This window comes from Chionomys nivalis, chromosome 1 (genome assembly GCF_950005125.1).
Source record: "Chionomys nivalis chromosome 1, mChiNiv1.1, whole genome shotgun sequence".
NCBI classification, from domain to species: Eukaryota; Metazoa; Chordata; class Mammalia; order Rodentia; family Cricetidae; genus Chionomys; species Chionomys nivalis.
This window is the reverse complement of record NC_080086.1, coordinates 121,468,269-121,490,420: the sequence shown is the minus strand read 5'-3', so window position 1 is coordinate 121,490,420 and position 22,152 is coordinate 121,468,269. Positions and strand designations below refer to the sequence as shown.

The following is a 22,152-nucleotide window of genomic DNA, read 5'->3' as shown; positions in this document are numbered from 1 at the left end:
CCGACACCCATCATTCCATCCCTGGAAGTATGCACTGTGGGTGTGTGTTTGCCCTTATCAGCGCCCTTCGTCTCTCCAGCTCAAGAACACGAGTTCCTGGTGTGTGACTTGTGTCATTTGACTATTTTCATACGGACGTTGCTTAGCGGCTGTTCTCCAGACTTAACACAGCTCGTCTCTCTGTCACACTCTGTCCGGTAACATTTCATTTTAAAAGGTAAATTATGCTAAAAGTGAAGAAATAATAAGCATATCTGTCAGAAGTCTGATCTGATACGCAGTAGTCAATGTTCAGCGTCTTCCTGAGGTTTCTTCGCTGTGTGTCAGGGGTGTTCACCAACATCTGTCCAGCAGCTGCCTGATGTGATCAGGTGACCGGCCCCGTCAGGTGGACAGGCACATGTATCTGTGGCTTTTAAATGGCAGTGGAAGCTGCTTATCCCCTTCTCTAGGAGGCTTTCTCAGGCAAACCCAGAACTTCCTGGATTGCTATCAGTCAGTAATTGCACACACTTTTGTTTTATCAAATTCTTTATCAAATGTAAACACGATTTTTAAAACAGGCTTATTTTCGGTGTACAGAAATAAACACATAGTCAAACTAATCTCCCATAGGTTTATGAATTATTATTATTTACATCCGTGGGCCAGTTCAGTTGCACTTTCCAAGTCCCACATCTCCCCACAACTTGGAAGGGTGGGGGATGGTGAGCAGTTTCCGTAGCCCTTGGGGGCCTGATAGATACAAGGGTCACAAACAGAATGATGGTTAGCAGATGGCGCCCCTCTGTGGTCCGTGGCAGGCACCCTTTCCTGGCTGCCATCTTAACTATCTGCTGATGAGGAAGTCCCGCACTTTAAAGACCACTATCCCTAGGATGACAAGCAGTGGGATGAATGCGTACAAGATGAGAAAGTTTGCCGTGAATCTGGACGTAGCACCCGGGCAGGTCTTGTCGATGAAATGGATTCCTTGGGTGATGGAGCACATTGGGTTAATTGTCATGGAGCTATTGGAGCCACCTGCCAAGGAGACAGACAGTCAGCCCTGATGCATTTCATCACAAATCTCTCCCTGATGTTCAGAAAGTGTTCAGCGCTTGAAGTAGCCTTCTTAGTGAAAGACACACGATATTTCAGCGAACCCAGAGTTCACAGTGAGATGAAGCAAGAGTGAGTCTGGGGTCCTGGCTTGTTTTGAAGATGGAAAAGTATTTGATTGTCTCTTGAGAATAGCTACATCCCCCTGTTCCTGGTTGTTAACTACCGGCAAACACCCTAGAAGTTATTGGTATTGACATCTGAAAATATTTAACCTCTAAACTCTACCGTACACTGGGATTTCCAGTGGCCATGTTCCCACTGCCCTGTCTTGGAATTGGAGGTTGACCTTTGTCATTTAAAAAAAATGGATTTACCCATCTGTATTCTGTACATAGTTTGGGGAGCAAAAGGCCACATTAGCTAGCTTTGGTATGTTCAGTGATATAGGAACTGAGCCTATCTAGAATATACTAGCAATCACGTAGACCTGTCTCTTTCTAAGAATATCGAGTGTCCTTAAACTATTCACTGTTGACAGAAAACTAATTTGACTGGTGAATACTTTTCTTTTTTAAAAAATATTTATTTATTTATTATGTATACAATATTCTGTCTGTGTGTATGCTTGCAGGCACCAGACCCCATTATAGATGGTTGTGAGCCACCATGTGGTTGCTGGGAATTGAACTCAGGACCTTTGGAAGAGCAGGCAATGCTCTTAACCTCTGAGCCATCTCTCCAGCCCATGAATACTTTTCTTTAAAAAAATCAGAGAAATAGCTTGGGGCTGGAGGGACAGCTCAGAGTAAAAGCATTTGCTGCTTTTGCAGAGGACCTGGGTTCGGTTCCCAGCACCCACATAGCAGCTTACAACTGTCTGTAACTCCAGTCCCAGGGGATCTGACACCCTCTTCTGACCTCCACCAGCAACCAAGTGCTCATACAGCATGAATACATACATCCAGGTAGGCAAAACATTCACAGACAAATAAATCTCTTTAAAAATTGTTTTAAATGAGAGAAAAATTGTGGGCTTTATTTCAAATTAAGGTTTGAAAATTGTATTATAAAAATACAACATTTCTAAGAGTTTGAGGAGATAGCCTATTCAGGAAAGTGACTGCCACAAAAACAAGGCTGAGTTTGATCACCCACATAAAACATGGGCATAGTGACACACACTTATAATCCCTGCACTGGGGAGGCATGCATCCCTGAGGTTTGCTGGCCAGCCGGCCCAGACTAATCAGAGAGCCCAGGTCCCAGTGAGAGAACCAAATAGGCAGCTAGGAAGGACAAAATCCAAGAAAATCCAAAGTTGTCTTCTCTCTCTCTCTCTCTCTCTCTCTCTCTCTCTCTCTCTCTCTCTCTCTCTCTCTCTCTCTCTCTCGTATTTCTTCCAAAAATACTTTTCCCTAGGAGATTGCCTACTTAGAACAGCATGTAAAAAATAATACTGTGAAATAGGATACTTACCGCACGTGAAGTTCAACCCGTAGAACTCATTGACAATAAGAATCTCACAGCAGTATTTTTGGAATGTAAAATAACTCAAGATTTTAAAAGGCATAGACACTTCTTCTATGTTTCTTAGGAAAAAGAAAAAAGAGAAAGAAAATTCAGTAGACTCTAGGAAATAGTCTTACTATATAAAAAGAGCAGTCTTTATGTTTTCTAATCTAAATATAATCTTCCACCTCTATTGTAAAAGTGATACATACTATGAAGTCTTCAAACAACACTGAAAACTGTGAGTATATCCCATTATCAGAAATGACGGAAGACATTTTGGTGACAGGATAGAAAATGTGTGTGTTTGTGAAACTCGCCCAATGTAGAACCAGGCTCTTCACACTCTCGATGATCTTTAGTCTCCCAAATAGAACTCAGTTATTGTTGTATGTCAGTAAGCATGGTGCTTCGTCATTTTAACACCTCCCTGGCAGCCGTTTCAGTGGATTGGATTCATTAGAGACTCTCATGACCCTTTGTTGGCTCTCTCTGTCTCTCTCAACATTACTATATAAACATGCAAGCAATCATACACCTGGTAATACTACATTAGGTGAAGACTGTGACATCTGACTAAGGGTGGCGGGAGGACCAGACTAGTGTCCAAGAAGGGAGGTTGGAGCCTGCAAGCAGAAACTCTTCCTTGAGTCTTGGTTTTAGGGTTTTTGTGTTGTCGTTGGTTTGGATTTTTGTGGGGGAGGGATGTTTTTGTTTTTGTTTGGTGTTTGTTGTTTTTCCCTTTCGTGCCTTCCTTTATCCCAGTGGAAAAACATGCTCCTCTCCAGTCTGTCTCAGGAGAAATGCCCTGCCAAGTTTGATTGCCTCTTGGAGCACTATATAGTTTCTATCAGCAAAAATACACCGTGAGACTGCTGAGATGGCTTAATAGAGCACCTTTTGCTCTTGTGGAGGACCTGGGTTCAATTTCACACCTAGCTCACATCTGTAACTCCAGTTCCAGAAGATCCAACACCCTCTTCTGACCTCCACAAGTACTAGGCGCACGGGTGGTATGCAGACATAGACACCAGCAAAACATCCATACACATAAATTAAATTTATATTAAATAATTTCTCTTTATAAGATTCTAATCCTAGGTGCTTTAGGGATTTTTTTTTTAAGTATCCTATCCCTGAAGAACTGTTAATGTAGTTAGGGACATGGACTACGCATCCTCAATACCACAAAAATACACAGAAGTGAACTGTGGGTTCCAGGAGTGCATAGGCTACAATACCACATGATCATTACACCCTTACCATTCTTATTTACTGTCTCAACTATTCCCACGTGGTCCCCGAGCCCCATGACTCCAGGTACTGGCAGTTTTCCTAGATGGCAGACTGTGGGCTGGAAAGCGTGGTTAGGGACATGGGAAGAGCTTACAGAGGAGAGAGGCCACTTTGAGGCAGAAATGGCCTAAGGACAGGCCACTGGTCCCACTGCTGGGGCCCAATAGTTCTCCAAGCTAGAGCAGAGAATGGGAACTGGGAGCCGAGGGAGGTGAGCTTGGAGCGACACCAGAAGCAGGGCATCAGGGTCTCAAAATGAGTTGACCGAGTAGAAATACCGTTTTCAGGAAATAAGTGTAACACCAACAAAGTAGAATGGACCAGAATAAGGGGAGACTGGCAAAACCGGGAGAGGAGGCTGTGGGAAAAGTTCAAGTATGAGATGGCCAAGACCTGCACAGGGTGGCGGCCACTGGAGGAAGGCTGCCCTGCTGCACGCTGCTGCTCTGAGGTCAGAAGCACATGCCCTTATGTCCCCTTGTGCACCGGGCCAACCACAAGACATATATGCTCCACTTGCACATAGGCTTGATGCCAGAAAGGAAACCAACATGGCCAGTGCCTGGGCCCTGTGTGGCAACCCACGGAAAGTGATCCATTTATCCGCTCAACCCAACAAATGATGTGTTCCACACTTGCTTGGCTCTATATCATGGGCTGGCCCCTGAGGAAGACTGTGCCAATGAATGAGACATGCTACTGCTCTCAAGACTGTGGTCTTAAATACAGAGAAAGGATTCAATGCAAGGTGGTCCGTGTGTGCATGTGTGTGTGTTTGTGTGTGTGTGTGTATGCACGCATGCATGTGTGCAGCTGGGGCGGGGGGCGTGCTTCAGAGAGAGCATCTTCGGCCCTGGGGCCAGAAGGCAGGTTCTGTACAGGTGACAGGGAAACAAAGTGGAAGGCACAAGACTCCATCACAGAAGTATTGGCTTGCCTTCAAGAGGGAGGAGCCATGGGTTGTTTACCAACAGATGCCTGTCTGTGCAGCCTTGCTACGTGGAGGTTTTGCCAAGAACATGAGAGTGTTTGCCAATGATGGCCATGGTATCCCTTTAAAGAGTCATCATCCCCTTTCCCGCAAAACCAATAGTGCCAGACTGACCAGCACTAAGATCTGAACATATAAAAGAGGAGACGTCGCTCACCCTTAGGTCGACCTTACTGGCCTGATCCTGAACCTCTGGGCTGACTCGCACCATGTTCAGAGATGACACCAACCCACTTCAGCCGCAGAGACAAATAGAGTGTAATAAAAAAGTGTCCTTCATGGATGGAACAGCTCGCTTTGCCCAGTGGTAGCTCGCCCTCATATGCTCTAGTGTTGACAGCTCATGGCATGCTCTCAGACTGGTCCTCCCATTGACCCCATGACCTGAAGACATAGCTCTTTATCTCAAGATTTTATAAATGAGGAAACCAGTTTTGACAGAAAAAAAAGTGACTTGTTCACCATCAGATGGCAGCGAGGCAACAGAGGAGGCTTGCAGCCCAGGATCAGCCCTCTCCACGGAGCATGGACATTGTGAGCATCCTCCTGGGGGCGAGCCCCGAGCAGCCGTGCCCAAGCCTGACTTTCTTACTGGAAAACAAATTCCTCCAACTCTCACATAAGTGGAATTACGTTTAAATAGATGCTCGTTCTTCTTGATGTTTCTTCCTTGACTTTGTTGTATGTGGGAGCTGTGTGCATGTGTACATGTATGTGCTTGCTCATGTGTGTGCCCCTCAGCACATGAGCCATGTGTTCTTCTCTGCCTCTCTCTTCTATTCCTATGAGACAGGGTCTCCTACTGAACCTAAAGGTTGTGATTTTTTGGGGGGGGGGGGAGCAGAGCAGTCCTCCTGTCTCTGCATACCCTATCCTAAGTGCTGCGGCTACAGGCCATGCCTAACTTTTATGTGGGTGCAGGGAACCCCAACTCAGGTCCTCATGCTTTATAGCAAGCCCTTTCCCACTGAGCCACCTCACAAAGTCATCACGTCCCCTTGGGCTTGTACTTTACTAACTGGTGCCCACGTGTAGTGTTGCCTGGACAGATTTTACTCTTTAAATTTTTTGACCCTTTTTTGCTACTAAATGTAAAAAGTATGTGTGCTGTATGGCTGTGTGTTCTTGGTTACAAAATGATATATAAAGGAAAATTTATAAAATCAAATGTGGTGAGGAATTAAATATCACCCAAGGATAGTGTTAACATGTGCGCATGTCCACTAGTCCTCATTCTTTCTGGACTAGCGCTTTGTCTATGATGCTTTCCTCATCTAACTTTAACTCCAGAGGACCGTGCTTTCCTCTTCTGCTGGCTAGTGGGAGAGTGGACTAGCAGGGCAAGCCCCATTCCCTTTATCAGAGAAGGGAGTTCTAGAGAGATGGCTTAGCAGTTAGGGACACTGGCTGCTCTTGGAGAGGACCTGGATTTAGTTCCCACCACCCACTAAATGGTGGCTCTCAACCCTGTAACTCCAGTTTCAGAGAATCCTATGCCCTCTTCTGGCCTCAATAGGCTCCAGCACATACATGGTGCACATACATACATGCAGGTACTCATACATACACCCCAATTGAGAACTGGAATAAAGTCTCACGTTTACCAGTTAGATAGGAGCTAATGTGCACACTGGCTATAAATTGAGCTGTGAGTTTTCTTAAGAGAATCTAGATTGGTTTCCTTCTCTTGTTTTATTAGCTTGCTACATGTGCGTCACATCAATAATATGCTTATCTTGTTGTGTCCTGATGTCCAATAAAAGACATCATATTAACAAACAGTGAGCAGTTCAAGGTCTAAAACAATAAAGTTGACAAGCCATAGAAGCAGCCTGAGCTACAAGGTTTGCTCTATGGAAGCCATTATTAGGTGATCCTCGACCACAAGCCATGCCTGACTGAGTCTTTTGAATCAGTTCTCCTTACCTGATCAGTCCAGATCCAATAAGCAGCCCAGAGATGCTCAGTAGAGCCACTATGCTGTTGACAATATTGGGGTTCTGAACCATCCCAAGCAGCATGAGAGTTAGGAATTCTCCAATTAAGTGGGGGGCCAGGAGAGCAAGAGAGAAGTACCCGAATCTGGCAACCTCAGGATACAAGCCCAGAGTCCTAGAAAAACACAGGTCTTTAGTTTTCTCTCCACGCACATGAGTTAAGAAAAAGACCATACTTGCCTCCTGTGAATAAATCCTTGCTGGCTAGTGGGAGGTGGAATTAGCAGGGCAAGCCGCATTCCCCTTTCTCAGTCCTCTTCTGGAACAAGCCGACATTTGAGCCCCCTTATTACCACAGTTGTTTCCATTGACTTCAACTCAGTGTGAATTGCCTGTTAGAACATCTTTAGCTCTTGTGGCAAAATATTAAATTGCTTAGACAACAGTCATATGGGCTGGCAGATGTGGGGCTGTTGAACTCTCTGGGTCTCTTCATTAATGACTGTGTTCTACCTGCCATTCCTACCCTAATGCCGAGGGCTCACCCACTGTGCTGCCCCGAGCCCATCGCTACTCAGTAGGATTATTGCCCGTGTGAAATCGCTCACTGCATTGCCCTCGTGCCTTTCCTTCCCGCTCAACCTCACTAGTGTCTTTTATTCTCAGAGCCTTGATTTGACCTTCATGTCCTTGTAACAAGCTAATTTGTATCTGTACATTTTTCTTGTAAATGTCTTTCAGCAAATTGTTCTCCCCAGCAATAGTGTGTCTTAAACTCTCATTAGTCTTGCGGGTCCATCAGTCCATTTGTAGAGCAAGAAAAAGAACTCCCCACTTTTTGTCTATGCCCTCCCAGTCAGTCTTGAAGGCTCCCTTTCCTCTTGCCCAAATCACCCTGGTTTTGTTTTGTTATGCGTTTGTTTTTGTTTTTTGAGACAATTTCTCTGTGTAGCCTTGGCTGTCCTGGAACTCACTCTATACCAGGCTGGCCTCGAACTCACAGAGATTCTCCTGCATCTGCCTCCTGAATGCTGGGATTAACCACCGTGCTGTGCTACCACCGCCCAGTTCACCATGTTTTTTAATTATGTGAGTTTTTTCTCAAGTCATAGCCTTGTGGTTTTTACAAACATTCTGTCACCTTTGATGATTTTATCATATGAGGACAAGGATCATCCTTCCACTCTAATCCCCTCCCCCCCCCGCACTGTCTTTTATCTTTCTTGATAAGCCATCCACAGAAATGTCTCCTAGTCAGTGGCCCTCTGTCTCCTAACCTCAGTCACCTGCTGTGCCTTACCCTCAGTAGTGCTCAGAATCTTCGACTTCCAAAAACATACTGAGGTTTTCAAGTATGGCCTTCTGCCCCATGTCCCCAGCCCTCTGGCTCGGTTCCTTGCCCACTTCTGCACCGTCCTCCTCCTCAGAGCCCTGCTCACTGCGGGAGCGGAAGTGAGCACAGCATATTGCTGTACCAATTGGATCTGCTCTTCCACTCCGCCACTGTGACTTAGCGGATTTGAGATCCGCTAAAGCTTTCTCTTTGCATCTCGGGGTCCAGTGGCAAGTCCATCACGACTGTCATAAATCTCTAAGTTACTTCCTCTCTCCGTTTCCCAATTTCATTCTCTTCTCCATTCTCAGGAAGAAAACTCAGCTCCCATTCCAGGTCCGTAAACAAAACTTCAAGCTGCTGGGGCTGCTGTAGCCTGGAAAGGCGACCTACGTCCTGTCCCCGTGTCCCAGCTCCTTGTGAGCACTCTTCTCTAGCCCAGCCCATCAGACCATGGGACTTGTTCCCTGGCATAAGTCTCGCTGGCCTGCTCTTGGATCCCACCAGCCCTCCATGGGGAGCCTGGCCCAGGTGAACTCAGTGCCCCTGAACCCCACCTTACCAGTAGCACACACTGCTGAAAAGCAGGGTGGCAACAATGCTGAAGGGAAGCGCGTGCAGTACGTAGGCCAGCAGCATCTGCCACTTCTGGTACAGGCCGTCCTGACTCTCCCGGTCACTGACAGCTCTCAGCATGGGAACTGGCATGGAAGTCATGTTCCAAAAACAGTCAGTCACGACACCACCGAGGGAGGAAAGGCCACCCACGCTAACTTGAGGTCTGCCAGGGCTGGATCAGAAAGGCAGCCGGGTAGGCTCCATAATCATGGGATAATAAACCCTCCCACCTCAAAATTCTCACATTACCTAGGGGCCAATGCAGTAGCAAAGACCCCACACTTTACTTTCTTCTCTGGAAAGTAATAAAGCAGAGAGGGGCACGAGTGGGTGACTTGAGGCCCTGTGTCCTCCCTGGCAGGATATTGGTTCCCAGAGGCGAGAAAAGCCTGGGAAAGACAGAGACTTCTCACTGCCCCTCGGGCCCATCTAGGACTGGCTTTCCAAACGCTGTTCTCCCCTCTTCCCTGTGGCTGGTATTCCATTTCGGAAATGCCTCCAAGCCTATTTTCCTGAAGCAAACTGAAGCACCAGGCAGTCCAGTGCTTCAGGGTCCCCATTGGGTTGAAAAACTAGGTGCTGGCTCTTCCAAAGCAGAATCACGCTTGGTAGCTTGGATCACACAAACTGAACATGTTCAGATGTGAACTTCTAAAAAGCTCCTTCCAAATTCTACACCATCAATGCTGCATCACTTTGATATTTTCTGGGTGCTTCGACCCTCAGGGGTGTCCACTTGATGTCCACCTGCATTAAGGTGATCCTACTGCTCATTCCCTCCCTGGGGAACCGGGGATGGGGCAAGTTCAGCTTAGAGAAATACCTTTATAATGGTGAGCTTTTGGAAGGCAGCGGCTGGAGCAGGTGAATTTGGGGGGAAAGAGATGTACCTCCCACACTTACACAGATTCACAGCGTTGAGCATGCCGGTATACGGAGTGGAGCCTACAAGCTGGTACAGCAGCCCCACACGGTCCTGGATAGCACCCTTTAGTACGTTGTTCTGGACGCCGAGAATGTAGAAAATGAGGAACAGGCCCATGATCAGATTCTGAACAAGACGCATGATCACCGCCTGCTTGTTTCTCATTAAGTTTCTCGTTACTCGCCTGAAAACCAAACGAGCCAGTTTTAATTCCTTTTATTTCGTTATTGGTAAATGTCTATAAAGACCTAAAATGGGCCTTGGCTGTATTTTCTAGGCTCTTACCTCAAGAGGACACCCAGCTTACAGAACATTCCGGGAGGATCTTTCGTTTTGAAAGGAATCATGGGTAAGGTTTTCAGGTGTTTTGTTCTTTCAATATTCTCCAGGATTTTGTGACAGATTGCCGATTCTTTGAAGGCAGATTCGAGCATCTGGACTCGCTTGTACGTTTCTATTTCTCTCTCTCTGCTCTGGGTATCCACTGACGTCAAGTCCACTAAAAGTTTCCCCAAAAGATATGACCCATGTGTTTCTAAATACACACACACACACACACACACACACACACCACACATACATGCACACACACAAACCAAACACACACTCATGTGCATGAACACACACACCACACACACATGTGCATGTGCACGCACACACACAAACACATACATGCACGCATGCCCTCACTGAATGGATCACAATACCTGACTCATCAATTGTTCTGTTCCTATCCCAGAAGAGAAGCTCCTCTCTTAACGACCGCCTGATACATTAGAATGTCTACAGCTACCCAGAGAGGCAATGAGAATCCCATAATAACTGCCTGGGACAATTCAGAAACTCAACTTTGTCAGAGTCTAAGAGAGAAGCCCCATTTTATTCTCTGGTAAATCTGGGCAACAAGTTAATTGACTTGCCGAATTAACTCCTTGAAAAATAAAGCCATCAAAACAAAAAAAAGCAAAAACAAAAATAAAAACGTGGAAGGGTCAGTATCACGGAAATCAAAGATAAAGAAGATTTAGGGCTGAAGGTAAAGGTGCTTGCCACCAAGTCTAATGACCTGACTTTGATCCCTAGGCCCCACGTGGTGGAAGGAGAGACCTGACTTCTTCAGGGCTGTTCTCTGACCTTCACATGTAGACCACAGCACACACAGAAATACATAAATAATTAAAACCTAAAATGACTTTTAAACAGCCATGCTGGTGGACATTAAAGCACTTACTGTAGAAGTCAAAGGGGTTGGAGTGCTCAGGACAAGGGTAGCCACAGCCATCGAAGAAACCAAGCATTTCCTCCGGCGTGCCACAGAACACTAGTTCTCCATAAGTCAGGATGGCAATTTTGTCGAAGTGCTGATTGGACAGCAGACGGGGTTAGTGTGTGCTCGGGTAACCATGTCCTTAAGGGAAATACACTTCCAGGCAGCCAGTTAGTCCTCTGTTACCCTGCCCTGCATCTGTGTGTGTGTGTGTGCCCGCGCGCGTGCGTGCGCACATGCGTGTCCACTGGAGACAAGGGAAGACATCCCTCTGGTTCCCAGCCTGGGTTACCTCTGTGCATGGTGAGTATTGCTCTACGGTGCTGGGCCTAGCATCACATTTGGGTAGAGAAAAACCACTGAGAGTGGCCTTGAGCAACCAGAGGTGTTATGTGTATTGGCTGTGTTTGAAATATTAGATCCTCATCTATAAGAAACCAACTAATTGTGGATAGTTAAAAGGATACTGGGGATCAAATGGAGTTTCTTTTGCATATAAAATCTATGATTTTTGAGACAAAATAGAGCTTTGGTAGCTAAATGGGCCATGATACCAGCCACATTGCCAGGAAGGTCTCTCTCTCTCTCTCTCTCTCTCTCTCTCTCTCTCTCTCTCTCTCTCTGTGTGTGTGTGTGTGTGTGTGTGTGTGTTCCTCAATTCTTCTCCTTACTTTTGAGACAGCTTCTCTCACTGAACCTGGCACTGGGGCTTGTTGGCTAACCAGCAAGCCCCAGAGATTCTCTTGTCTCTGCCTCTCCAGCACTGTGATTACAGGCATGTGCTTCTCTGCCCAGCTTTTATGGGCTTGGGAAATCCAAACTCATAAAGAAGCACATTACCAATTGAGACATCTTCCTCAAGCTGCCACTGACGGCGTTTTACCAACAGTGTGATATTTGCTCCATTTTGAGGCATTTCTAAGTTATATTCTTTTCTTCTGTTAAGTGTATATGTGAATCCCTGGCCCCAGGATTGCCTTGTGGACTAAATGATTGTGGACCAAATGAGTTAGTATATAGAAGAGACTCGGAGTGCACTAGGTAAACCGGGCCCCTTGCTTTTCCAATCACTGGTCCATGCTTGTTACCCTGCCCTGTCATTCCTGGTTCACGACACTATACCTACTCCTCTTGGGTTGAGCGATATGAGAAACGGGCATCCCCTTACTTGGAAGAGCTCAGAGCGAGGCTGGTGGATGGTGACGATCACAATGCGGTCCTTTCGAGCCAGCTCAGCTAGGAGGAGGACAATCTGATTCGCAGTCATGCAGTCCAGTCCTGTGGTTGGCTCATCAAACATCATGACCTCTGCCGGCAAAGAAGGGTCAGACGTCTGAACCACTGCCCAGCATGCTCTGTGCTCAAAACTCAGTGTTCTGAGCAGCCTTCCATGGAGCTGTTGCAGCAAACTGTGACGAGAAGTAGCTGCATGGAAACGGGCTTTCCGCCTGAGCCCAGGAGATAGAACCTGACCTGGGAGGGCCTAGTTCTCAGCTCTGGAGCACACCTGGAGACAGGACAGCGACCAGGTCAGGCCTCTCTGTACTCTGGACTACTTGGGCTCCCTGCAGGGGACACTGGCAGCAAACAGGGCTAGCAGGCAGCCTTTGGGAGGCTGAGTAGACTAGCTAGCAATTATCTAGCCCAGTCTTATTTTCTATCAGGACTAATGGGGTCTGTGCTCAGCAGAAGAATAAATGAAACAGCGTCTGAGGTGCGGGGTGGATGGGCAGGCGTTGGTCGGGTTCTTTAGAAGTTTAACTGTAGCTTACGTCTACCCAGAAAGTGACGAGGGCCCCTTAGCATCTTGTGACCAAGCATCCATTAGAAGAGGCAGGTTTGTTCTACCATGGGGTGAAGAAAGAGTTCAGGTGCAAAATGCCCTCACCCGGGTGCATATACGTGGTGAGGTTTGTCACCAAGTAGAAGGAGACAGGGGGCGGCTGCCTCATTTCATAGTGCCTTCCCCATGGCGTATACACTGTGCCAACTCATAAACACTTCCCCATGACATAAGCACTCCTAGTAATACCAGAACTCACTGGCCTTCCCTACAGGGCACAATGGAGCTGCCCTCATAAGTTAGACAAGGTGGGCCTCATAGTCATGGAAGGTTCTGGAGCACACCTGGAGACAGGATATCACAAATGGGATACTCTTAGGAGATGGTCAATGCAAATGGTCCTTGTCATAGTAACCCAGTATAACCCCATGGGTAAGTAAAGGCACAGTATAGACTGAAGATGCATTTGATCCACCTAACCTACTGAGCACGGTAGCTTGGTCAACACAGTACACTGCAGGACCAGTTGTGTCCCCACAAGGCCAATCAGGAGTGTGGCTCACTGTTGCTGCGAGAGAAGGTGCTACCATTTCTCATTAGTCTGAGAAAAGTTTAAAATTCAAAGTACTGTCGAGTGTATATCACGTTCACCTCACTGTGAGGGTGAACTGCGATAAGCTGAGGACTGTCCCCCCAAATAGAGACTCTCATCAGGAAACAAACTACATAGCAGTTCCCAAAACTGGGGTCTCTGGTTTGGGAAACGTCAGAGATTTCAATCCAGCTCAAACCTTTCTTCACTGGGGGCTGTGAAGAAAGCCCTCAAACATACAGAAGATAAGGAGGTGCCTCAGGCACATGGAGGGTACCCTGGGAGCACCTGGGAGCAGGTCTGTGTCCCACTTACTAGGGTCCTGAAGGAGCTGGGCTGCAATGGAGACTCGGCGCCGCTCGCCACTGGAAATTCCCCCAAAATTATAATTGCCGATTATTTGGTCTGCCACATGGCTCAGACTCAGTTCTTCCATGACCGCCTCCACCTGTAAGAGACAGAAAACTCCAGGCCTGCCACCTGTAACTATGGCTGACACTTCAGTTACGGGCAGGCGACGGCCCAGGAGGGTAATGCTCCTCTTAGAGTGTCATTGAGAGGGCCACTTTCAGACTCACCAAACCCTGGGAAGAAAAGCCCACGCCAGTAAAGTCCACCTCAGTTTAATGGCTAATACATAGGCCAGCTTTAAATAAGTGTTTTTAAGTTCCAGGAAACACAAAATATTCATTCTTGCATCAAAAAATCCCAAAGGCATAATTATGATATAGATTATGTGAAGTGTTTGGGTTTTGAGATTTTATTATCATAAATATTTTCTGTGCTTTAAAAATATCCAATTTGGTTTGAAGTGGCCCCCGTTTCTCTTTTGTAACCCTAGTAAGTCCTAGAGATCCAAGTGACCAATCATGGTGCGGTTTTACATCAAAGGAATATAATCCAGCTTCCAAAAGTAATTAAAAGCCTCTCCAATCTTTACTCAGATCTGCTTTAGAAGCTTCAAAGGGTGCCTAGCATGTCCGCCGCTCCTCTTCCACTCTTCCAAGTCCCTCACCAGCCCTCTTCATTCCGCTCACACCTACAGCTCCTTGTATCTCGGCTTTCCACACCAACAACATATAAAAATAATCCTCACTGGTTTTCAAAGAAGGCTGCCTTTTCTCCCTTGTCCCTTCCTCAGCTTACTGCAGCCCCCAGAGACCTTTGGAAAAACCTCTACTTCCACTGCTCCCCTTCCTTGATCCCCCAGTCTGCAGACAGCCCCGGGGGAAGCATAGGGGAGGCTGAGACAGTATAGCAGAGAGTTTGCTCCCGGTCACCTTTAGCGAGATTGTGCCCATTTCAAAATGAAAAGAAAGAAAGAAAGAAAGAAAGAAAGAAAGAAAGAAAGAAAGAAAGAAAGAAAGAAAGAAAGAAAGAAAGAAAGAGGGAGGGAGGGAGGAAGGAAGGAAGGAAGAAAGGAAGAAAGAAAGAAAGAAAGAAAGCAGCACATTGCTTTGGAAAAATAACCACAGTGCAGCTACAGGAGAAGAGATGACTTTGGAGGGGAGAACCGGAGGGGAGAAGGTAGTCACCAGCAGAAATAGAGCCCTGGCCTATAGAGGATGCAAAGGGGAAGCCAGGCAAAGAAGTCTCCTCTCGGAATCAGGTCGAAGGGTCCTAGACCCGAGCTTTGCTTGACATGTGGGTGCTATGAATCCAACCTCGGTCTCTGGAAGAACAGCCAGTGCTATTAACCACGGAGCCATCTCTCCAGCTCCCGTAATGGTGATGAAAGGGGGGATGGGGGTGGATGGGGGTGGGAAATGAAGAAGAGGGCCTGGGAGGAGAGGATGAGGGAGAGGCTGTGGTTGGCATGTAAAATAAATAGATGAATAAAAAAATACCAAAGCAAGCAGAGAGAGCGTGAGCTGCGGTCTGTGTGTGTGTGTGTGTGTGTGTGTGTGTGTGTGACTTGGTTAGGACCACCAGGCCATTTGAGCATGTTTTTGCACACCCATCTTCCAGGAGAATACAGATGTCTTTTTCAGACTCCAGAGTGTTTCATACAGTCTGATGGGGTTAGAAGGCATAGGTGTATCAGTATCAGGATGAAGAAGATAAAGCCCCCACCCCGGCCGGTATCGGACACAAGCGAGATACTGTATTTGAGCAAGCCTGTTGAATGCCAGCCAGAGGTGAGACCAGATAATAATTTAGAGAAGCAGGACCCATGTAATAGCCTTAGGGGAAAAGACAGATGAGGGGCACTCCGTGACGGCTGGGTTCCTCTAGAATTAGAGACCACCTCCCAGAGTTGTCAGGATTCTTAAGTGAAAGCAGCCTGCTCTGTCTCCAAGGGTCTGGTAACAAGCCTACTTCCTAGGAAGCTGTGCCTTTTGGGGTGACAGCCCTACCTGTCCTTATTCCCTGGGGAGTTCCCAGGTCTTCACAGTCCAGACAGAAACTAAGCAAACATTTAACAAACATACTGGAGTGAGGACTCCATCGTTCCTTTCTTCATGGAGGAAACTTAGTCTACTTTTCATAAGGTTGCTTCAGGATGAGATGGCTCAGTGGTTAAGGACACTTGCCACCATGCCTGACCACTTGAATTCGATTCCCTGAAGCCACATGATGGAAGGACAGGACCCAGGGGTATCTTAACAAACCAGGCTTAGGTTGGACTGGTCACATTTCAGGTGTTCATACAGCTCCTGTAACTGCCACTTAGGGCGGAGGTGAGCAGAATTAAAAAAAAAAAAAAAAGATGAAAATGGGCGGGCGGGGAGGTGGCAGGAGAGGGTTTCTGAGGTACCGGGCCTTGGCCCTTGGGAAGTGGCCTTCACTGTTAGTTTTACTGTACCTTCTTGTTGTAGAAGTCCGAAGAGCTACGGCGGAGGGCCAGCATGGCTGTGTAGCGCAGCGTCTCGCGCACTGTGAGACTGCTCAGAAAGACGTCGCTCTGCAGGAAAGGGGACATCAGAGTCGTCGGAGCCCCGGAGGTGGGGGCGAGGGGTGAGGCGGGCCGGGGTCGCACCCACCTGCAGGACGTAAGAGAAGCAGTCTTGGAACTGGTCCCTGCGCAACCCGCGGCCATTCACAAATACCTCCCCTTCCAGGGTCCCAGTGCGCCGCAGCCTCCCAGAGATGGCGTCCAGCAGGGTAGTTTTCCCCGAGCCTGAGGGCGACAAAAGAAAGCCCTGGAGGAGCCTCCGTAGGAGAATGGGGATACTTCTCCAGATCCTTTATGCCTCTCAATGGAACTCTGGCTGCGCCTCTCCATGGCGCCCTGGGTAAAGCCCCTGAGTGAAGGGGGGCAAGCCTAGCAACAGAGGCCAAATATCACGTGCAAGTGTCTTCTGGATTTGGCAACAAGAAAGTAGCTCTCTTGTCCTTTACTGGAACTCGCGTCTGAAGGTGTTTTGTATTTGTTCTTTATACAAGATGACTCAGTAAGTAAAGGGATTTGCAGCCAAGTCCAAGGACCTGAGTTCAGTCCCAGAGGTACATGGTGGAAGCAGAGATCAAATTACCAGAAGTAGTCCTCTGGCTTCCACATGCATGCCATGGCAAGCATTTGCCTGTACATGTACACACATGCATAAATAAGTGTGGAGAAAACATCTTGGAGTAAGAAAATACAGGTTCAAAATAATATTAACAAGCCCGGCAGTAGTGGTACGTGCCTTTAATCACAGCATTCAGGAAGCAGAGGCAGGCGTTTCTCTGTGAGACTGAGGCCAGCCTGGTCTACAGAGTGTGAACTCCAGGACAGAGAAACCCTGTGACAAAAAACAAAAAAGAGGAGGAGGAGAAAGAAAGGAAAAAAAAGGGAGGAAGGAAGAAGTAAAAAAGAAGGAAGGAAAACAGAAGAAAAGAAAAGAGAAGAAAAGAAAAAAGAAAAGAAAGAGAAATACAGGTTCAGAATAGGAAAGCCAGGGTACTTAAATTAGTCCCTGGTGCCTAGCTTTCTTTTTGTGGTTCCTTAGGACCTGATTCTGACATTGCCAGAACCTTCTGACCTTTGGTCTGAGACCCCAAAATGTAGCCCCTCAAAACTAATGAATGTGACTCCACTTTTCAACAAGCTCCCGCGAGTGTTGAGCGGCTGAGGGGCACTGAAGGCCTTTAGGGAAAATTATTTGACCTCAGCCTGCACCAAGAGGCCTTTAGGGAAAATAATTTGACCTCAGCCTGCACCAAGAGCCTTGGCCATAGCTAGCCAGTTGCTACCAAGAACATCTCTGCAGAGTTCTAGCCTGGTACTTGAGGTGACAGAGGAGCTCACACAAATACAAGATCTTCTATTCAGGAGCTTTGTGGAAGCCGCTTTTATCATGAGGGGTCCAAAGACAAACTCCTGTGGTGGTCATCATCTGTCCTAAGCTTGGACTGCATGCGTGCCCAGGCAGAGTCGGGTAGAAAGGAGAACACCACATCCCACATCCTTTAAGAAGAAGGTCGCTTTCAGATGTCATCGCTCTAACGTAAGCCCTATAAATGTTGATAATGTGTTGTTTACTACACTTCAGTGTGCACGAGACACACTCTGTTGCCCTTCTGCCCACGTGTATTGTGGGGTCTGTTTGCAATTGTTTTTCGTGGCATTGAAAGAATCGTTCGCGTGGAGAAACCTATGGGTGTCGCCTCCCCACCCGTATTTATGGATGTTAGCGCAACGGCTTCGCTAGTTGCAAGGTCTTATTATCACCGTGAGGGTAAACTGTCAGAAACTTTACAGGAAAGAAAGGGTAGGAATAAAACCATTTTCTTGTATTAAAAGAAAAAAATGAATCCTGGGCTAGGGAAACGACTCAGCTGTAGAACACTTGGTCCAACCTCCTGTAGCGTACACACACACACACACAGAGAGAGAGAGAGAGAGAGAGAGAGAGAGAGAGAGAGAGAGAGAGAGAGGAAAAGGGGAGGCGAGGAAGTGGAGAAGAAAGAGAAGAAAGAGGAGGAGTGACCCCAATGAGTTGTTGGGATTATGCCCTGACTCCCCAAACATGATTCCTGCCTTCTTGTGTTGTTTCTCTACCAGAGCATTAAAGGCCTCTTATGTGGTTCCCGCAGCAGTGTTTGCTACTTCTGCCTGTCGTTTCTTTCTCTCTGTCCCTGTAGCTGTTCACAGCCACTAGCAAGGCTGCTGCTTCTCAGCTTCACGTGGAGATCCTCGGGGTTCTCCCCCAACTCTCTCTTTCCTCCAGTTCTCACTAACTGTTAAGTACTAACTTACAACACAGCGTAGCAGGATGTCACTCTGGAGACAGATTCTTAGTCTCTCTCACACACAAGTCTCCAGGTGGCTGAAATGGCATAAGGAAGTATATTGGAAGCAGACTGGGGTCAGTGTGCTTAGAGAAGAGGTTGAGGGTCAGGGAGATGGGTCGGTTGGAAAACTGCTCACTGTAACATGGCGAGGCATGTTCGTAGTCCAGCCTCGATGATGCATCAGTAAGTCCTAGGTAAAAGTGAGAGAGACCGTATCTCAGAAAACAACACGGGAAGCCAGGCATGGGAGGACATAACTTTAAGTCCCCCCCGCTCGGGAGACAGAGGCAGACAGATCTCTGTGGATTTGAGAGCAGCCTGGTCTACAAAGCAAGTTACTGGCCAGCCAGGGTGACATAGTGAGACCCCCGTCTCTACATACACAAGATAGAAGACACCCAAAGTTGATTGCTGGCCTTCACAAACACATGTACCTGCACATACATACACAATGGAATTTAATTAATTAACTAATTAAAATATAAAAGGCCCAGGAGAGATACCATAACTCTTTGATTATGTGAACAGCGCCAGAAAGTAACTGCTTATGAAGAAACCAGCTGTTGTGAGTGTGATATGAAATGTCCTTCTCCTAGGCTCTTCTATCCCCAGATGTCAGTGCTTTGGGGGAGGTTCTGGAAACTTTAGAAGGAGGAGACAAGCTGGGAGAAATGGGTAACTGGGGGTGCTCCTTGGGTATGTCTTATCACGGTTCTTTCCTGCATCCTCCCTCTGCTTCCTCTCCATCTTGGTATAGGCTGTTCTACCATGATGGAACAGAACCCTCAGAAATCATGAACCAAAATAAATCTTTTGTTATTTAAATCATTTCTGCCAGGTGTTTTTGCCCACAAACAGCTAATACTATGGCTCTCACCACATATCAGACCTGTAGGCCCTTGTGTGTCAGCCTCTTGAGGTGTGAAAAATGCACACTATTGCTCATAAGTCACGCTGCATATGATATATATTTGGCTTTTTGAGACAGGGTTTCTCTGTGTAGCCCTGGCTGTACTGGTAGACCCGGCTGGCCTTGAACTCACAAAGATCAGCCTGCCTCTGTCTCCCGAATGCTGGGATTAAAGGCGTGCGCCATCACCACCCGGCCCAGTATATAATATTTTCTTTCAGTATCCCAATTAGACTGAGACAGTCAGTGAATTCATTTTCATTTAATCCTCATCATATTATCTTATTTCATCTTAATCAATTACCATACAGCTATGCTTTATGGATGGGTTCGATTTGAGGCTGGACATCTTAATCCATTTTGTATTACTGTAGGAAAATGCCTGAGTTGGGACAGCTGAGGCTGGGCAATGTGTAGAAGTGTGTGTGTGTGTGTGTGTGTGTGTGTGTGTGTGTGTCCACAGTCTTGGAGACTTAGAGTTCAAAACAGGATAGCCTCATCTGTTCAGCTGCAGGGACCGGCGTCCGGCCACACCACATAGTAAACGGCACCTTTGCAAGACGACACCTGAGAGCGAGCAACTGCGTGATGAACCAGGAAGGCAGAGAGGTCCAGGCAGCGGGCTATCTTTCATCCACTCTGTCTGGTGAGAGCCAATGTGGACCCGGCAAGAGCTACAGCCATCTCTTCAGACCCACCAGGTCTGTCCTTGTTTCCACAATGGGGGACAAGCTTGTGTTGCAGGGCTTTGGGAGACTCACTCAGCTCTGTCCTGACGGTGCCACCCCTGACTCTCACCACAGACTTAACGTTGCCTATTTCTAGGAAAGAGCAAGGCGAGTGGGCAGTGGGTTAAATGCCAACGATTTGCAACCAGTTTCTCAATCAAGAGGGTCTTATGGAACTGATGTGTCAAAATCTTTAAATTAACATGTGCAGGATGATCCCTTGTTGTGAACATTGAGCCCCTCTTCTGGGCCAGTGTATGTCCTCCCCAGGGGCCAGAAGTCTGAGGACTACAACTATAGGCTTTGCAGTGAAAGCAGAGGAAATGCCTCCAAAGATAATGACTCACTAATGCAAGAACACAAAAACAAACATGGAAGCCACATCCAAATAGTAAACTTTCCCCTGAGAAGAAGAGAAAGGCATGGGGAATACACATGGGTCCCAGTCCTTAAGAATGCGGCTCAAAACAAAACAAAACATAAAAAAACTAAAAACATAGTGTACTGACAGATAAGACTTGATGTTAACACAAATTCTTTTTTAGTATTCTCTCTTCTCAGTTGTGTGTCTGATAATCACATTGTAAAAAAGGGCAGTGGGATCAAGAATATGAGTAAAATTCCACCTGCTGCACATCTTGACAAGAACTTTCCAGAAGTGGAAATACCAATTGAAAATAGAGCTGGGGCTGGGGCTTGGTGGTAGATGGCTTCCTTAGCATGCCCAAGGCTCTGGATTTGATCTCCAGCACCACCAACAACCAATCTAACAAACAAACAAGCTGTTTACGTGTTAGGCAGGACTTTCCCTTCTTCCCAGGGACTTTTCTCAAGGCTTCCCTTGGTATCAGGGCCCATTCACAGACATGCCGTTAGAGTTCATTCCAGCGCCAGATGCATGGCTTGCTCTCCACAGACTTCAGCTCGTTCCTTCAACATGGCCCTTAAACCAAGCCACAGCCTCCCTGGAGTCCTCCCTGGAAGTGGATGCGCCCTCCAGCTGCTTACCTGAGCTGCCTAGAATGCACATCATCTGTCCACTCTCGATGTACAAGGAGACGTCTTTGAGAATTTGCCTGTCCCACCGCTGCTGGAAGGATTTGACGTTCCACCACGGCCCGACGCGGTTGCTTTAAAGTAAGTTCCATAAGGGCAAGAGCAGTGTAAGGCCCTGGAAAGGCCAGGCCCCTGCTTCCCAGCCCAGAACCCAACTCCAGCCCATCCCAGTAGCCCAGTTGCTACTGTACAATTCGACAACTTTATTTCAGTTCCTATGCCCTGCTATTCAGTCCTTGAAAGTCTTGTGACTATCAGTTGGCCACCACCCAAGGAATGTGCCTCCCAATAGCTGCCCTGAATACTGGGTCTCTCCGTCTGGCTGTGGGCTGGTAACCTGCACCATGTTTATTCTTGAAGTCAATCCTGCATTTCTTCAACAGACTTCCTTCCACCTTGTGCCCCCAATACCCCTAATTTTCAAGCCCTCTCTATCTACGCAGGACAGGTGGTGGACAAGCCAAGGAAGGGGTGTGAATAACAGAAATTGGTGCAAAGCAAATGGGCAAGGGAGGAGCTACTCACTCTCTGCCCGCTGGCAGCCTTGCCTACTTCCACCCGGATCTGCCAAACAGGCAGCCCAAAGCCCCCAGGCCCATCCACCCACTTGGTGGGAAAAGGGGGCAGAGAGGGTGGCAGGCCCAGCTTTCTGCAGTGGGGTACTCTTACCTGACGCTGAAGGAGATGTGGAAGACACCTAAACTGTGCCGAGCCTCCGAGCCAGTAATAGATCCCTCCTCCAGGGATCTCTGAGAACTTCTGTTGTGAGGCCCTCCGGCACTCTCCGGTCTCAGAAAGGGCATTTCACTCATGGCCAGCAGGAAGCAAATGGAAGTAAATTTTCTAGTGCCCTGTCCCTTTCCAGAGTAGCTTCAACTGAGGAGCCAGTGGGAGTGCCCTGTCTGACCTTACCCAGCCCTGGAGTCCCTTGTGAGACAGCAGGACA

The 22,152-nt window shown here is 47.4% G+C and overlaps 1 protein-coding gene across 1 annotated transcript; it reads right to left on the bottom strand.

Moving 5' to 3' along the window:
• Positions 1-686: 686 nt before the first annotated feature.
• Abcg5 (ATP binding cassette subfamily G member 5) lies at positions 687-22,018 on the bottom strand. The gene is made up of 13 exons (XM_057783618.1): positions 21,876-22,018; positions 21,159-21,280; positions 16,280-16,416; positions 16,102-16,200; positions 13,611-13,743; positions 12,089-12,228; positions 10,885-11,014; positions 9,939-10,152; positions 9,632-9,837; positions 8,673-8,811; positions 6,767-6,952; positions 2,521-2,633; positions 687-1,023 (listed from the first exon to the last, which is right to left on the bottom strand). Exons 1-13 carry the CDS (start codon positions 22,016-22,018, stop codon positions 830-832), a joined length of 1,956 nt encoding a protein of 651 aa, XP_057639601.1. The 3' UTR covers positions 687-829.
• Positions 22,019-22,152: the final 134 nt, after the last annotated feature.